At 41.5% G+C, this 17,459-nt stretch overlaps 1 protein-coding gene across 8 annotated transcripts; it reads right to left on the bottom strand.

Moving 5' to 3' along the window:
- Positions 1–1,234: 1,234 nt before the first annotated feature.
- On the bottom strand, positions 1,235–7,471 carry LOC110516537 (B-cell receptor CD22). 8 transcript variants are annotated; one of them, XM_036973691.1, is made up of 10 exons: positions 7,067–7,471; positions 4,862–5,344; positions 4,558–4,711; positions 3,970–4,347; positions 3,479–3,799; positions 3,125–3,388; positions 2,812–2,931; positions 2,550–2,676; positions 2,247–2,328; positions 1,235–2,093 (listed from the first exon to the last, which is right to left on the bottom strand). In XM_036973691.1, the coding sequence occupies exons 3-10, from the start codon at positions 4,616–4,618 to the stop codon at positions 1,671–1,673; spliced, it is 1,776 nt and encodes a 591-aa protein (XP_036829586.1). In that variant the 5' UTR covers positions 4,619–4,711; positions 4,862–5,344; positions 7,067–7,471; the 3' UTR covers positions 1,235–1,670. The 8 variants fall into 8 exon arrangements, with proteins under 8 accessions (XP_036829586.1, XP_021450624.2, XP_021450618.2 ...); XM_021594949.2 differs by having other exon boundaries at positions 5,250–5,344; XM_021594943.2 differs by lacking the exon at positions 4,862–5,344 and having other exon boundaries at positions 7,067–7,470.
- Between the last annotated feature and the right edge of the window lie 9,988 nt (positions 7,472–17,459).

Raw genomic sequence — 17,459 nt, 5'->3', positions numbered from 1 at the left:
CATTCTAATCCTGTAATCCCATCCTTAATCCAGTATGAGTGTGAGCACATACTGTACACACGACAGAGTCCATGATGCTCACACTGACAATTGGCAGGTGACGTACTCTCTAAATGAACAGTTAACAGTAAAGGGACATCTTCATTTTCTTTTCATCCAAAACTGAGGAATAACACAGGTGTTTGTATGTGGGTTTGTTCGGTAGCTCAGTGACAGGTACAGTGCAAAATAAACCACCACCACAACACAGCCAGATTTACAATGTGAAAGGGAGTGTCCATTTCCTGCTATTGTGACTCACACACACACACCTCTTGGTGTTTTTTTTGTTCAGAGGAAACCATGTGAGAAACCTCTGCCGACATCTGAGAGTTTCAGGGTTAATTTTAAACATCTGCCTTCCAATCAGAGCCTGTTGTTCTGTTTTCACTTACACCAGCAGATGGTTGAGATCACCTTAAATGAGTTTCCTTTTCTGATAAATGAGTACTATGATAAAAACTCAAACTGAGAATGGGGTTTAGAAGTGGGCTTGTAAATGATGTGGCTTTGCGGTTGTCATGTCAAATGGAGTGCCTCTATCTAGGGGTTGTTTGTAGCATATTAATATTGTTTACATTTTTATTTCATTTAAATGTAACATTTATTTTAAGAACAAATTCTTATTTACAATGATCGTGAACATATACATTTTGATTATGTCAACATAGAATACACGGTGAAGGAACTGGATTAGTTCTATAGAAAACCTCTACTGTTCTCTGCAGTCACACCATCTGTGTAATCACTGTCGAATACAATTTGTGGAGATAATAAATAGACATCCAACTTCTGACACCATGTATTACAGAGGAGGCTGGTGTGATGAGCTGTAGGAGGACAGGCTTGTTTTAATGGCTGGAATTGAATAGAGTCATATATGTGGTTTTCATATGTTTGATTACAGTTTCAAGTATTTATTTTATCTTTAGTTAACTAGGCAAGTCAGTTAAGAACAAATTCTTATTTTCAATGAATGCCTAGGAACAGTGGGTTGACTGCCTTGTTCAGGGGCAGAACGACAGGTTGTCCGCTCGGGGATTTGATCTGTGCAACCTTTCGGTTACCAGTCCAATGCTCTAACCACTAGGCTACCCTGCCGTCCCATTCCTGCCATGACAATGAACCTGTCCTCCTATAGCTCCTACCACCAGCCTCCTCTAATGTATTAATAAGTAGACGGGACACCATAGTGTTAGCTTTAGGAACGTCTTTACCAAGATGAAACCGTATATTGATACAGAGCATTATGGGTACTGTAGTACATCATGCTACAAGACAGTTAAAACATCATTTAGAAATTCTTAGCAGATAGCAAACAACTAAAACACACACAAACATCAAAAGTAAGGTAGTGCCTCAATATATAGGGTTAGGGTTAAATCAAAATACAAAAACATGAAGGATCAGAGGAGACACCATGTCCTTCCATGGTGACACAAAAACAGAATCATTACAAAACTAACATTACATTATACAAGGCTGAAAAATAAAGAATTACCAAAACTATTTCCTGCAGTAGTTTCAGTTAAACAAAGTCTCTATCATCATAAAACATTCAATCTGAGAAAACACTGCAGTGCTGTATATTAGAAGCCATAGTACTGTGCGCTATTTCCCACATTGCTGTGTCACTCTCCACCCATAATAGCCTTGACGTTGGAGTAAAGGGCTGTATCCTCATCTGTCTCTCGTAATGGCTTACTGTTCTCTTTCTCCTCTTCCTTCCCTACCGTCTCCTCCCCTTCCTCCCATTCCACCTCTTCCATCACACCACTCCCCTCTCCACCATCTTCTTCCTCCTCATTCTTCTTCTGTCGTTTGATTTCGGCGTAGTCTGTCTCTGTGGTGGTGGTCTTCTTCTCTGCCTCCTCAGGAGTCTTCTTCTTCAGCAGGGAGTAGTTGATACTGGCGTAGTCCACTTCATTTGGTTCTCCCCCTGTGGTAGATTTCCCTACGGCTCCACTGGTCTGGGGCCCTCCGTTTTCTTCTCCCTCCCTCAGCTCCACCTGCAGAGGGGTCTGTTTGCCTCCCACAGCCTGTCCTGCATCCATCTATGCAGTAGATGACAGAAAGCACTGTGTTAGGAGTATTTTGTTAGCTTGGTGGTGCCAGACCTTTTTGTGTTGCCTTGTAAACTCCTATTGGCATGTCAATGCTAACTAAATGTTGGCAGAGCTGAATAAAGAAAGAAACTGGTACTGCACCTGTTGGTCTTCACATGTCACCATCTCCAGGTTCATGAACGGGCTTTTGGAGTCTGAGTCCTTTGGGATCCTCTCTTTTTGTCTAAGGAAAAGAGTTCAAATTAAATGTCTCAATCACTGTATTTTTGGAGGGGTTAGCAAGCACTTCCATTACAATATGGTGCAAGGCATTGGTACTTTTGACAAGAAATCTGATGTTCTTGATAATAAATATAAATAAATAAGTGAGACAATTTACAATTGATTTTTAAAATAACATATTCAGTCAATAGCGACTGTACATCAGTACTAGAATGCATGTACCTTTTACGTTTCCCTTTCAAACACAGGAAGATACAAAAGATGGTGGCTGAGAGGGATGCACCAACCACAAATGCAGTAATCAGTTGTAGGTCCGACAGCAAAGCCATGATGTCTTTAGACACATCCTCTATAAAGAGAACAACGCGTTTGATTTTAGAAGTGGCTCACACCTTTTCTCAATCCAAGCGTGCAAATCCTCTATGTTGCATTGATATTGGGAAGCTGTGGCTCTCTAACAAAGTGTGTTAACTTGTATCTTTACCTTCTTGTTTTTCTATTTGGGTGACTTGCACCTCTCTCACTCTGCCCGCTTCATTTCTGCTGACACACTCCATAGTGGTATTGGTGTGGTTTCTGACAGGCAGGCTGATGGTGCTGATCACTGAGAACATCAACACTGATGTAGTAAAACTGTACTCTTTTAGTGTTAACCATCTTATGAAGGGTAAGGGAACTCCCTGAGTTACACACACACACACAGGTCATGAGAGGAGAGATAAACCATAGGCAATTTAAAGGTAACAGCATGTCACAAGCCATTTTCAATCTGTCTGTACAGTGCTGCTTGTACTCACACATCACAGTGACAACAGTGGAAGCCGTCAGAGATCTACTGTGGTGTTGAGCTGTACACACATACTCCCCAGCATGTTCTCTTGTCATGTTAGAGATGATGAGAGTGGCCCGTCCAGAGTTATTCTGTTCCAAAGCTGTTGTCCCCTTCTTACTCCAGGTGATGTTAGATGATGATGGTGGGTATCTGTCATCACTGCAGGTCAGATTCAGGGTATCACCCTCTCTCACTGTGTTACAACCAGAGATCTTGGGTTCCTTCACATCTAGAAAACAAAGAACAGTACGTACAAATCGTGTTCATGAAATGGAAGTGTTGCAGCACAACGGGAGGTCAGATAATGTACACTACCTACGTGCCACATTCATTGTCAGTGTCTTCTTAGTGGTGATGCGGCCATTGAATGTCACCAGACATGTGACGTTGGTGCCGTGATGCTTAGCTGAGGGGGTGAAGGTCAACGTTGAGAAGTGGGTTGTCGTCACAGTGGTCAGGTTCTCTCTCTCCTGTATGGTGATGTTGTCTCTGAGCTCAGTGATGTTGTCTCCTGTTCCTCTCCATGTCCATGTGATGTTAGGAGGAGTTCCAGAGCACATCCCCGGGGCGGTGCAGGTCAGAGTAGCTGGTTCTCCCTCTGTCAGAGCAGGAGTCAATACTGAGGGCTTCTGGGTCAGAGCTGGAGGCAGGAAATACAAATACAGAAGTGAGTTTTACATCTGTGTACAAAACAGCAACCCTAACCCTAACCCTAACCCTGACCTGAGGGGGAACTTGGCAAGTGTGTACTGTATACAATTAACTACAATAATAGGTTGTCCCTGTAACTGGTAATAATAGTCATAGTACCGCTCACTGTGATGTTCACTTTCTTCGTGTATGTATATGAACTTGGAAGTCTGAATTGATACTCTCCAGCATCATTCTCTCTGATGTCGTTGATGATCACACTACAGTTCTTCTTTGTCAGATCAGTCTCCAGTAGAGACACTCTCTGTTTATAACCCTCCTGAGCTTGAGAGGGTTTTTTAGAGTGGAAAATTATGATTTTATCCTTATCACATTTGTCCTTTGTAGGGCACTTGAACCATATTGCAGTGGTAGGTTTGATGTTATCAGGGTGAGAGAAAGTACATGAAATAACAGCACATAGTCCCTTCTCTGCTGTTATTTCTGCTGGACTGAAGGTGATGGTCCAGGGTGATGCTGCTGGTGGTGCTGCCAGTTCACATGGAGGGAAATGAATACAGTCATGAGTAATACAGAAAGCACTTCACTTGTTCATTACATTTTTGATGATACAGAATCAGTTGAGGTTAAAATGTTTTGGGGTTTTAATTACCATACTGTACCACTACGATTACCACATCTATACATCTACAAATTATTTCAATAATAACAATATTAACAATACTTTAATGATGAAAGGAACCCTACTTCGACATGTTGCTCTCTCTGCCAGAGAGAAGAGTAGAGCTGCCAAAATGAGGACCCACATCCTGTCTCCACTGCCTCAATGAATCAACCACAACACTCTGTCCTCTGTCCTCTTTCACCTCTTTCTCTGGTCCCCTTGTCTGTGTCCACAGGTCTGGAGCACAGAAAGAGAATAACACAGAATAACATGATAAATAGTGTTAGACAAGCACTGAATATTTGAAATTCACTCTCACCCTTGATGCACGAAACAAGTTTTCTTGACATTTTGATAAAGAGGGAGGGGGAGGGCTTCAGCACCGACCTAAACAGGAAGCCGACGGACAGGAATTCCTTGTTACCCGGAGACAGCTTCCAACCTTAGACCCCTAAAAAAGAGCCTCCCCATCAGCCAATACAGTCGCATACGCAGGATTTGTAGTACACAGAGTGACTATGACAAGCAAGCCGACTGTCTGGATGAGCGTTTCAGACAGCGAGGTTACCCAGAGGAATGGCTGCATGATGCAGGGGAACGTTATAAAAATATGACCAAGGATGACAGCCTCATGCCAAAACCTCCCCGCCCTCCTGACCAACGTGTTAAATGCTTCCTTCAATACTCCCCACTTGGTAAACAGTTTGACCACATCATTAAAAAGCCCTGGCACATCTTAAGCACTGATCCACAACTGGAAAAAAGGTTAAAGAACCTCCGCGGGTAGTCTTCAGAGGGGCCCCCAACATCAGTCAAATGGTGGTGCGGTCTGATCTTCCACTGGTGCCACGTAGCATCTTCCGAGACAATCTGCCGGATGGTAATTACAGATGTGGTCGATGTACCCAGTGTAACTTTACGAACAAATGCACAATGTTCAATCCCCCAATCACGGGCAAGGCCATCAAGATTAAGGACATCATTACACGTTCCACAAAAAATGTGATAAGCCTGATCAAGTGTATTTGTGGTCTATGCTATGCAGGAAAAACGAGACGCGCTCTGAAACAGGAATAGCAGAACACAGGAGTAATATCAGGACCCTCGACCAGAGAAACCCTGTGGCTGCACATTTCATGGAGGCCCGTCACAACATTAGCTCTCTGAGATACATTGGTATCGAACATGTTAAGACTCATGGGGGGGGTACTTATAATCTATTATTGAGAAGAGAATTGTATTGGAATCACCGTTTGTGCACCACGTTTCCTAAAGGTCTGAACCAAGAGTTTGATATCAGACCCTTTCTTACATACTGTATGTCTGTCACACCCTGACCATAGTTTGCTTTGTATGTTTCTATGTTTTGTTTGGTCAGGGTGTGATCTGAGTGGGCATTCTATGTTGGATGTCTAGTTTGTCTGTTTCTGTGTTTGGCCTGATATGGTTTTCAATCAGAGGCAGGTGTTAGTCGTTGTCTCTGATTGGGAGCCATATTTAGGTAGCCTGTTTTGTCATTTTGGGTTGTGGGTGATTGTCTATGTCTAGTTGCATGTTAGCACTATGGTTCATTAGCAGTCACGTTGTGGTTTTGTTAGCGTGTTCAGTTTACGGCGTTTTTTTCGTCATTCAATAAAAGAATGCATTCATACCACGCTGTGGTCCGCTTCATACGACGATCGTGACAATGTCACTTTGATTTGTCTTGGCTTCCTGGTCTCCTAGTTACTTTGTACATACTGTACATATTAGATTCTGTAACTACTATATCTGCCCATCTCATTGATATCAAATTATTAGAGATGCACTAATTGTTTTTGAAATAGGTCACTGGAATTATACCTACGGCCACCTCACCTCCTGCTCGTGATAGTCATATGGGCGGGTATTCCAAACGTTTTCAACAATCTTTTTACTACTGTTGCCAAGATTTTGAACTTGAATCCATGTGTATGTATATAATCCTTTATGACCATATGTGCCTCTCAAATGAATTATGATTGCTTGTGCAACATGTTTTAATGTTTCCACGCCTACACGCGTCATGTGCATAATGCGTAAGATGGAATGTGTATTTTGGGAAGTGAGTACTCAGTTTGTTTGACCTGACGAAGATCCGTTTCGGATGGAAATGTTGTCAGTAAAGCAGTGAATTGAGAGCATCAACCGTGTGCGGGCCTTCTTGTTCGTATGATATCTACACATCCCGTTGCCAGCTGTGTAAGGAGAATACATAGTCATTCATAACATCTGACGTGAACGTTTCATGTCACGTTTCTGATTGTCACAACCTTCTCACCTCGTTTTTTTCAACTGTAATTTAATGCATGGAGAGATGTCAAACTCCTAGCTATGCTTTATTTAACCATAATTGTCTGGAACTTATTTTGAAACTACATGGTAACAGAGTAATTACGTTTTAAGTCACGTGGGGAGTCATTGTAACAAACAAAGTGCCAATTGTTTCTACCAAAGACTAAGGAGTTACTGGTTTAGTTACATAAGTAACGTCCAGAGTTCTCCATTTTTTCCAAGCACTTAAAAAACAAACATATTTGCCATGCAAAGAATTAGACTGAATCAGTACATTACCTCTCTCTGTGTGCTCTCTCTTCTTGTTGACTGTGAGCCATGTGTGAGTCTCTGATGAGTGTGAACTGTCACTTCATGTCCCCAGTCTGTTACTCCTCCCTCTAACCTGATGCTGCATCCAGGAAGTCCCTCTGTACAGCACACCGCCCAGCCATACTGGACTGTATATAGACCATAATCAACCCAAGCCCATCAACCAACCCATCAATCCATACCGATCAACCAACACTACAATCCCGTAGCTTATATATTCAGATAAATTCTGAAGTATTACTATAATTTGTAACTTATTCAAAATCAGTAATAGTGTCATTTTGTGTAGTTGTACAGCAAATGTGCATGTAGTCATAAATCAACATAATTGACCGGTACTGTACATAAAGAGATCTAACTGTAATTCCTGTGAAAACAGCATTACTGTAAAATCCATTATGTCACATGTTTTGGGGCGGCAGGTAGCCTAGTGGTTAGAGTGTTGGGGCAGTAAGCAAAAGGTTGCTGGATCAAATCCCCGAGCTGACAAGGTTCTGCCCCTGAACAAGGCACTGTTCCCCGGTAGGCTGTCATTGTAAATAAGAATTTGTTCTTAACTGACTTGCCTAGCTAAAAGAAGGTAATAAAATGATGCCTTGGTCTTCAGCTCATGATGTGATTTACTTTAAGATCTGATAGTTAGCCTTACTGAGTTTGACCAAGGCTTTTACAACACTCTGTCGGCCTCAGTTAAGTTTCTTTTCACATTTTAAGACTTTGTTTAAGTGCCACCAACCTTACTATATTTATATAGGTGGGGTTTTACTTCTCCCAAGTAATTACATTTGAACTATAATCCCTAAAGTACAGTATGTGTTGCTGCTATTAGAAAAAAAGTATGTGCAGATTAAAACATGACTAAGGCCTCAACATGGACATTTATTGTGGTATATTTTCTTTACAACATGTCTAAGTTAGCTGGATATTCCTTGTCTTTAGATGTTCTAAATGTCTGATGGCCCGATGACTAAATCCTTAAACGTCTTCCATCCAGTGGTGGCCACTGATAGTCTAAATACCCAAGTTCATCCCATCTACAGAAAAGCCATCTTTCTTCGATTCCAAGCTAAAATAAAGGAAGAACATTTTTGGGTCGAAAATCTGTTTTCTCAACACATCTCCTAAACAGTAAGGTAGAAATACCCCCTCCAATTATAGTTCTCCATTACTTTATTAACAATTATCCTCACGCCACCTCTCCATTGTTTACAGTACTACTGTACATCACACAAATATGTTTTTAACCATTTAACTTGCCAATAGTTGCAACTGCAGTATCCGAATCAGGCCGAGATTCAATCCGCGCCACAACACCTCTTAATAGTGTTGGTAAATGCTTTATTTTACAGCCCTGTGTCAGCTGGTACTGTATGTGCCTGGTGGTTGTACATTTTCAATACAATTATGTACTTGTTGTACAATGAGGCAAGTTTGGAAGGTGTTTTGTAATGTTTTTTAAGGAAGTGTAATTTTACTTTTGCAACGTTTCTGTTTTTTCACCATGGGGAAAGACTGACAAAGATGTGGTTTGGAAAAGTAGAGGTCAAATCATTTCTCTCTTTTTTTTTTTTTGTATTTCAATTGCAAAACTTTCAAGTGGGCAAAACCATTCATCTTGAGACCACAGGAGTGTACATTACTAATCACTGAAAATATCAAAATACCCAATGAATCATGATACTTTCTAGTTTAAAGGGGTACAAAAACATACACTACTGGTCAAAAGTTTTAGAACACCTACTCATTACAGAGTTTTTGTTAATGTTTTACTATTTTCTATCATGTAGAATAATAGTGAAGACATCAAAACCATGAAATAACACATATGGAATCATGTAGTAACGAAAAAAGTGTTAAACAAATCAAAATATATTTTATATTTGAGATTCTTCAAATAGCTACCCTTTGCCTTTATGATAGCTTTGCACACTCTTGGCATTCTCTCAACCAGCTTCACCTGGAATGCTTTCCCAACAGTTTTGAAGGAGTTCCCACATATAACTGAGCTGCTTTTGGCTTAGCTCTGTGGTCCGACTCATTCCAAACCATCTCAATTTGAATGAAGTCGAGGGATTGTGGAGGCCAGGTGCGCCGTTTTCTACATTGCTCAGGCGCAGCTACTGTTTTGGTTCAGTGCCTTAAAAGGCTTTGCATGGTCAATCTGGCATCTACTGCGATATGGCCTCTGCAGAAGTCAGGGCATTTAAAGTGCATTCAGAAATTATTCAGACCCCTTGACTCTTTCCACATTTAGTTACGTTAAAGCCGTACTCAAAAATGTATTAAATAAAAAATAACGAAGCCAAAACTGTTTTTTAGAAATGTTTGCAAATGTAAAAAAAATTAAAACAGAAATACCTTGTTTACTTAGGTATTCAGACCCTTTGCTATGAGACTCGAAATTGAGCTCAGGTGCATCCTGTTTCCATTGATCGTTCTTGAGATGTTTCTACAACTTCATTGGAGTCCACCTGTGGTAAATTAAATTGATCAGACATGATTTGGAAAGGCACACACCTGTCTATATAACTTCCCACAGTAGACAGTGCTTGTCAGAGCAAAAACCAAGCCATGAGGTTGAAGGAATTGTCCGTAGAGCTCTGATACAAGATTATGTCGAGGTACAGATCTGGGGAAGGGTACCAAAACATTTCTGCAGCATTGAAGGTCCCCAGGAACACAATGGCCTCTGTCATTCTTAAATCAAAGAAGTTTGGAACAACCAAAACCTCTTCCTAGAGCTGGTAGCCCAGCCAAAACGGGGGAGGAGGGCCTTGGTCGGGGAGGTGACCAAGAACTCGATGGTCACTCTGACAGAGCTCCAGAGTTCCTCTGTGGAGATAGGAGAACCTTCCAGAAGGACAACCATCTCTGCAGCACTCCACCAATCAGGCCTTTATGGTAAAATGTCCAGATGGAAGCCACTCCTCAGTAAAAGGCACAAGACCTGCCAGCTTGGAGTTTGCTAAAAGGAACCTAAAGGACTCTCACACCATCAGAAACAACATTCTCTGGTCTGATGAAACCAATAATTAACTCTTTGGCCTGAATGTTAAGTGCCACTTCTGGAGGAAACCTGACACTATCCCAACGGTAAAGCATGGTGGTGGCAGCATCATGCTGTGGGGATGTTTTTCAGTGGCAGGGACTGGGAAACTAGTCATAATCGAGGGAAAGATGAACGGAGAGAGTACAGAGATCCTTGATGAAAACCTGCTCCATGAGAGCTCAGGACCTCAGACTGTGGCGAAGGTTCACCTTCCAACAGGACAACAACCCTAAGCACACAGCCAAGACAACGCAGGCGTGGCTTCGGGACAAGTCTCTAAATGTCCTTGAAAATCTCTGGTGAGACCTGATAATAGCTGTGCAGTGATGCTCCCATCCAACCTGACAGAGCTTGAGAGGATCTGCAGAGAAGAATGGAAGAAACTCCCTAAATATAGGTGTGCCAAGCTTGTAGAGTCATACCCAAGAAGACTTGAGGCTGTAAGGTCAAAGGTGCTTCAACAAAGTAGTGAGTATAGGGTCAGAATACTTACAGTTGAAGTCGGAAGTTTACATTCACCTTAGCCAAATACATTTAAACTCAGTTTTTCACAATTTCTGACACTTAATCCTAGTAAAAATGCCCTGTCTTAGGTCAGATAGGATCACCACTTTATTTGAAGAATGTGAAATGTCAGAATAATAGCAGAGAGAATTATTTATTTCAGCTTTTATTTATTTCATCACATTCCCAGTGGGTCAGAAGTTTACATACACTGAATTAGTATTTGGTAGCATTGCCTTTAAATTGTTTAACTTGGGTCAAACCTTTCGGTTAGCCTTCCACAAGCTTCCCACAATAAGTTGGGTGTAGGTCTCCTTGCTTGCACATGCTTTTTCAGTTCGGCCCACAAATTTTGAAGTCAGGGCTTTGTGATGGCCAATCCAATACCTTGCTTTTGTTGTCCTTAAGCCATTTTGCCACAACTTTGGAAGTATGCTTGGGGTCATTGTTCACTTGGAAGGACCCATTTGCGACCAAGCTTTAACTTCCTGACTGATGGCTTGAGATGTTGCTTCAATATAACCACATAATTTTTTGCCTCATGACGCCATCTATTTTGTGAAGTGCACCAGTCCCTCCCGCAGCAAAGCACCACCACAACATAACGCTGCCACCCCCGTGCTTCATGGTTGGGATGGTGTTCTTCGGCTTGCAAGCCTCCCCCTTTTCCCTCCAAACATAACAATGGTCATATATTTTTATTTCAAAAATCTAGACCAGAGGACATTTCTCCAAAAAGTACGATCTTTGTCCCCATGTGCAGTTGCAAACCGTAATATGTTTTTTTTATGGCGGGTTTGGAGCAGTGGCTTCTTCCTTGCTGAGCGGCCTTTCAGGTTATGTCGATATAGGACTCATTTTACTGTGGATATAGATACTTTTGTACCTGTTTCCTCCAGCATCTTCACAAGGTCCTTTGCTCCAAAGTACGTTCATCTCTAGGGGACAGAACTTCCTGAGTGGTATGACGGCTGCTTGGGTCCATGGTGTATTGTTTGTACAGATGGACGTGGTACCTGCAGGCATTTGGAAATTGCTACCAAGGATGAACTAGACTTGTGGAGGTCTACAATTTTTCTCTGAGGTCTTGGCTGACATCTTTTATTTTCCCATGATGTCAAGCAAAGAGGCACTGAGTTTGAAGGAAGGCCTTGAAATACATTCACAGGTACACCTCCAATTGACTCAAATGATGTCAATCAGCCTATCGGAAGCTTCAAAAGCCATGACATCATTTTCTGGAATGTCCCAAGCTTTTTAAAGGCACAGTCAATTTAGTGGTGTAAACTTCTGACCCACTGGAATTGTGATACAGTGAAATAATCTGTCTATAAACTATTTTTGAAAAAATTACTTGTTTCATGCACAAAGTAGATTTCCTAACCGACTATAGTTTGTTAACAAGAAATTTGTGGAGTGGTTGAAAAACTAGTTTTAATGACTCCAACATAAGTGTATGTAAACTTCCAACTTCAACTGTATGTAAATGTGATATTTCAGATTCTTATGTTTAATACATTAATACACATTAATACACACAAACGTTTCTAAAAACCTCTTTTTGCTTTGTCATTATGGCGTAATGTCTGTAGATGGATCGGGGGAAAAAATAACAATTGAATCCATATTAGAATAAGGCTGTAATGTCACAAGAAAGTCAAGGGGTCTGAATACTTTCCGAATGCACTGTATACTTCTTGCATAGCTGTTGTGAAGGAAGTTGTCAAAGAAGTGAGTTTGTGTTTTTTCTGGACATCCTGCCCCTCCCGCCCACTCCTAGCGTCCACCAATCATGTCAATGCGGAGCTATATGGAGCCCTCCAAACTGTGGAGGTTTACGGCTATACAGTATAGAGCTACATTTGGCCTCTGCATACTTCCAGGGGCTCCACATTTGCGTCATACCGTCCATATAGCGCCTCCGACCATATTTCCAGATAAAGCATACATTTACTTTTAAAGGCAATTCGTGGTCAGAGTCTGCCTTGTCCGTGCCGTATTTACAGTGATACGGCTCTGCAGAAGTCAGGGCATTCATACTTCTTGCTCTTTGTGCAGCAGCACAGATCTGTTGAGCAGAGCTTGTTGTGAAGGAAGTTGTCAAGGAAGTGAGTTTGTGTTTATACAGGACCTCCCACCACCCCCTACTGTCAGCCAATCATGTCAATGCGGAGCTATATGGCACCCTCTGCATTGTTACAAAATGTGGGAGGCACACAGCAATGCGGTATGGAGCTCGAATTTGGTCTCTGCATGCCTCAGGGGTTCCGCAATGGTGTCACACCCTCCATATGAAGCCTCCCACCACATTTTCAGATCAAGCACAAATTGGCTTTTAGAAAGCACTGGTTTCAGCACTGGTGTTTAAAATGAAAAGGCACCGGCAAAAGATAGTTGCTTATCTATTTTGTTGTGCTGTTACATTCGTTTTGTTGTTTCATGTTCGATGCACTCAGGGTGTTGTTACATGTCATGTGAGAGGCGTTCACCACAAGAAAATGTTGTCTTGTCACTTTGCCTGATTTAAATACTGTATGTGAAATATTTGTTCCCCCCAAGCTTGTTTACAGGCATTTGACACTATTCTGCATTTTATCATCTATTTACCCAACATCAATCAGTTCAATCATATTACATGTTAAGATGTGTTCATTCAGTGGGAAAAGTCACAGTCCTGGCTGAGCGCACTGTGGCCGCTTCGGTTACAGTGTAGCCAAGCTGTCTGTATGCGCCTATCAATTCAAATACAATGTTATTGGTCACAGAGACATACCAAGCCAGACGTTACTGCGGGTGTAGCGAAATGCTTGTGTTCCTAGCTACAACAGTTCAATAGTATATAGCAACTCACAAGAATACACACATCTAGAAGTAAAAGAAGGGAATAAAGAAATATATAAATACTCGGACTAACAACGTCGGAGTGGCATTGACTAAATACAGTAGAATAGAATACATTATATACATATGAGATGAGTAAAGTAGTATGTAAACATTTATTAAAGTGACTGGTGTTCCATTATTTAAAGTGGCCAGAGATTTCATGTCTGTGTGCAGGGTTGAGGTGCAGGGTTGAGTAGCCGGTTATTACCCGGCTTGTGATGGCTATTTAACAGACTGATGTCCTTGAGATAGAAGCTATTTTTCAGACTCTCGGTCCCAGCTTTGATGCACCTGTACTGACCTCACCTTCTGGATGATAGCAAGGGAACAGGCCATGGCTTGGGTGGTTGTTGTCCTTGATGTATCTTTTTGGCCTTCCTGTGACACCGGGTGCTGTAGGTCTCCATGTCTCAGTTCTCTCAAGGCTTATAAATCATTCTTTAACCAGTCTCCTCCTCTTCATCTACACTGATTGAAGTGAATTTAATAACAAGTGACATCAATAAGGGATCATAGCTTTAATCTGGTCAGTCTGTCATGGAAAGAGTAGATGTTCTTGATGTTTTGTGCACTCAGTGTATATGTAGCAATTTAGCAGTTAGGATCTATCTGTAATGGTTATGATAAATTAGGCATTGTTGCTCAATGTGGGCATATAAATAAATCCACACTTTTTTGCCCTTGTGTTACATAATTTTAAAAAAAATCTTCATTAATGTACTCTAGTTTAATATCATTTATTGTGGAAGAACCTAGGAGATATTGTTCTGCTCTGTTCATAAATGGTGTCAATGCAAATCAATCAATCAATCAATCAATCAAATGTATTTATGAAGCCCTTTTTACATCTGCCGATTTCACAAGGTGCTCTACAGAAACCCAGCCTAAAACCCCAAACTGCAAGCAATGCAGAACTAGAAGCGTGGTGGCTAGGAAAATAGTCTGGGTGGCCATTTGATTAATTGTTCAGCAGTGTTATGGCTTGGGGGTAGAAGCTGTTAAAGAGCCGTTTGGACCTAGACTTGGCACTCCAGTACCGCTTACCATGTGATAGCAGAGAGAACGCCTAATATAGAGGTCCTGGATGGCAGGAAGCTTGGACCAAGTGATGTACTTGTACTATTTCCCTCTGTAGCACCTTGCGGTTGGATTATATATTTCGGAACATACAATGCCTTGCGAAAGTATTCGGCCCCCTTGAACTTTGCGACCTTTTGCCACATTTCAGGCTTCAAACATAAAGATATAAAACTGTATTTTTTTGTGAAGAATCAACAACAAGTGGGACACAATCATGAAGTGGAACGACATTTATTGGATATTTCAAACTTTTTTAACAAATCAAAAACTGAAAAATTGGGCGTGCAAAATTATTCAGCCCCCTTAAGTTAATACTTTGTAGCGCCACCTTTTGCTGCGATTACAGCTGTAAGTCGCTTGGGGTATGTCTCTATCAGTTTTGCACATCGAGAGACTGAAATTTTTTCCCATTCCTCCTTGCAAAACAGCTCGAGCTCAGTGAGGTTGGATGGAGAGCATTTGTGAACAGCAGTTTTCAGTTCTTTCCACAGATTCTGGATTGGATTCAGGTCTGGACTTTGACTTGGCCATTCTAACACCTGGATATGTTTATTTTTGAACCATTCCATTGTAGATTTTGCTTTATGTTTTGGATCATTGTCTTGTTGGAAGACAAATCTTCGTCCCAGTCTCAGGTCTTTTGCAGACTCCATCAGGTTTTCTTCCAGAATGGTCCTGTATTTGGCTCCATCCATCTTCCCATCAATTTTAACCATCTTCCCTGTCCCTGCTGAAGAAAAGCAGGCCCAAACCATGATGCTGCCACCACCATGTTTGACAGTGGGGATGGTGTGTTCAGCTGTGTTGCTTTTACGCCAAACATAACGTTTTGCATTGTTGCCAAAAAGTTCCATTTTGGTTTCATCTGACCAGAGCACCTTCTTCCACATGTTTGGTGTGTCTCCCAGGTGGCTTGTGGCAAACTTTAAACGACACTTTTTATGGATATCTTTAAGAAATGGCTTTCTTCTTGCCACTCTTCCATAAAGGCCAGATTTGTGCAATATACGACTGATTGTTGTCCAATGGACAGAGTCTCCCACCTCAGCTGTAGATCTCTGCAGTTCATCCAGAGTGATCATGGGCCTCTTGGCTGCATCTCTGATCAGTCTTCTCCTTGTATGAGCTGAAAGTTTAGAGGGACGGCCAGGTCTTGGTAGATTTGCAGTGGTCTGATACTCCTTCCATTTCAATATTATCGCTTGCACAGTGCTCCTTGGGATGTTTAAAGCTTGGGAAATCTTTTTGTATCCAAATCCGGCTTTAAACTTCTTCACAACAGTATATCAGACCTGCCTGGTGTGTTCCTTGTTCTTCATGATGCTCTCTGCGCTTTTAACGGACCTCTGAGACTATCACAGTGCAGGTGCATTTATACGGAGACTTGATTACACACAGGTGGATTGTATTTATCATTATTAGTCATTTAGGTCAACATTGGATCATTCAGAGATCCTCACTGAACTTCTGGAGAGAGTTGCTGCACTGAAAGTAAAGGGGCTGAATAATTTTGCACGCCCAATTTTTCAGTTTTTGATTTGTTAAAAAAGTTTGAAATATCCAATAAATGTCGTTCCACTTCATGATTGTGTCCCACTTGTTGTTGATTCTTCACAAAAAAAATACAGTTTTATATCTTTATGTTTGAAGCCTGAAATGTGGCAAAAGGTCGCAAAGTTCAAGGGGGGCGAATACTTTCGCAAGGCACTGTAGAATACTCATAGCGCAGCATAATGCTGCAATAAGCAAGAAATAGATCTAATTTGGACTAGCCAGAAAAAAAGTACATTACGCTTTTAAGTTGTATACTATCCGAATGTTATGCTATTTATGTATGAATCATGGTAAAATAAGTAAAATAGCATGAAATGAGTAATACAATTGCCAAATCTTCTCTGAACCCCTTGACAGAATGTGTATGTATTGCATAATTTCTCTAAGTCCCATGGCAAAATGTGTAGAATAATATTTTTTTTGAGGTCAAGAGTGGGGCCCTAAAATGTTGTGCTCACAAGGTAGGGGAAACAACATTTTTCTTAGGGCCCCCAAAAGGTTACCGCCAGCTCTGACTACATGTGTGGGTATGGATGTTGTTAAGCAGACCCGCGAGCCACTGCTGCCCCCCTGACGAGTTCAGATTTTTTTGTGGCCCCCACCCCCATCAAAGTTGGCCATTCCTAATTTATACCATTGGTAGCCTGTAATTATTGTTGAATGAAATTTGTGGAGATGGTAGGTTGGAAATAGCAAAAAAGAAATACACCATTTATACATGCTTTGAACAGATTTCAGAGAACAAACAAATGAAAGAAGTGAGGTTGTGCCTCAATATAAAATCATGTTGAAATAATGAACACCTATAATAGAAAAATTGTCGTGATTCTGGATGGCCAGACAGCTACAGTAGCAACAATGTCACAAACGATACACACGCTTCAATGGGGCTGAAGGCCGTGTGTTGTCGTGATTCTGGATGGCCAGACAGCTACAGTAGCAACAATGTCACAAACGATACACACGCTTCAATGGGGCTGAAGGCCGTGTGTTGTCGTGATTCTGGATGGCCAGACAGCTACAGTAGCAACAATGACACAAACGATACACACGCTTCAATGGGGCTGAAGGCCGTGTGTTGTCGTGATTCTGGATGGCCAGACAGCTACAGTAGCAACAATGACACAAACGATACACACGCTTCAATGGGGCTGAAGGCCGTGTGTTGTCGTGATTCTGGATGGCCAGACAGCTACAGTAGCAACAATGACACAAACGATACACACGCTTCAATGGGGCTGAAGGCCGTGTGTTGTCGTGATTCTGGATGGCCAGACAGCTACAGTAGCA

Source organism: Oncorhynchus mykiss, chromosome 3 (genome assembly GCF_013265735.2).
Source record: "Oncorhynchus mykiss isolate Arlee chromosome 3, USDA_OmykA_1.1, whole genome shotgun sequence".
Taxonomy (NCBI): domain Eukaryota; kingdom Metazoa; phylum Chordata; class Actinopteri; order Salmoniformes; family Salmonidae; genus Oncorhynchus; species Oncorhynchus mykiss.
This window is presented reverse-complemented; position numbering and strand designations above follow the sequence as displayed.

What these genes read in the sequence shown, in the direction of transcription:
- LOC110516537 (XM_036973691.1), bottom strand. Translation starts at nt 4,618, where the DNA reads ATGTGGGTCCTCATTTTGGCAGCTCTACTCTTCTCTCTGGCAGAGAGA. An exon ending in ACTGACAATGAATGTGGCAC is followed by an intron (nt 3,389 to 3,478) that starts GTAGGTAGTGTA and finishes TTTGTTTTCTAG; the next exon opens with ATGTGAAGGAACCCAAGATC. An exon ending in CCAAATAGAAAAACAAGAAG is followed by an intron (nt 2,677 to 2,811) that starts GTAAAGATACAA and finishes TTCTCTTTATAG; the next exon opens with AGGATGTGTCTAAAGACATC.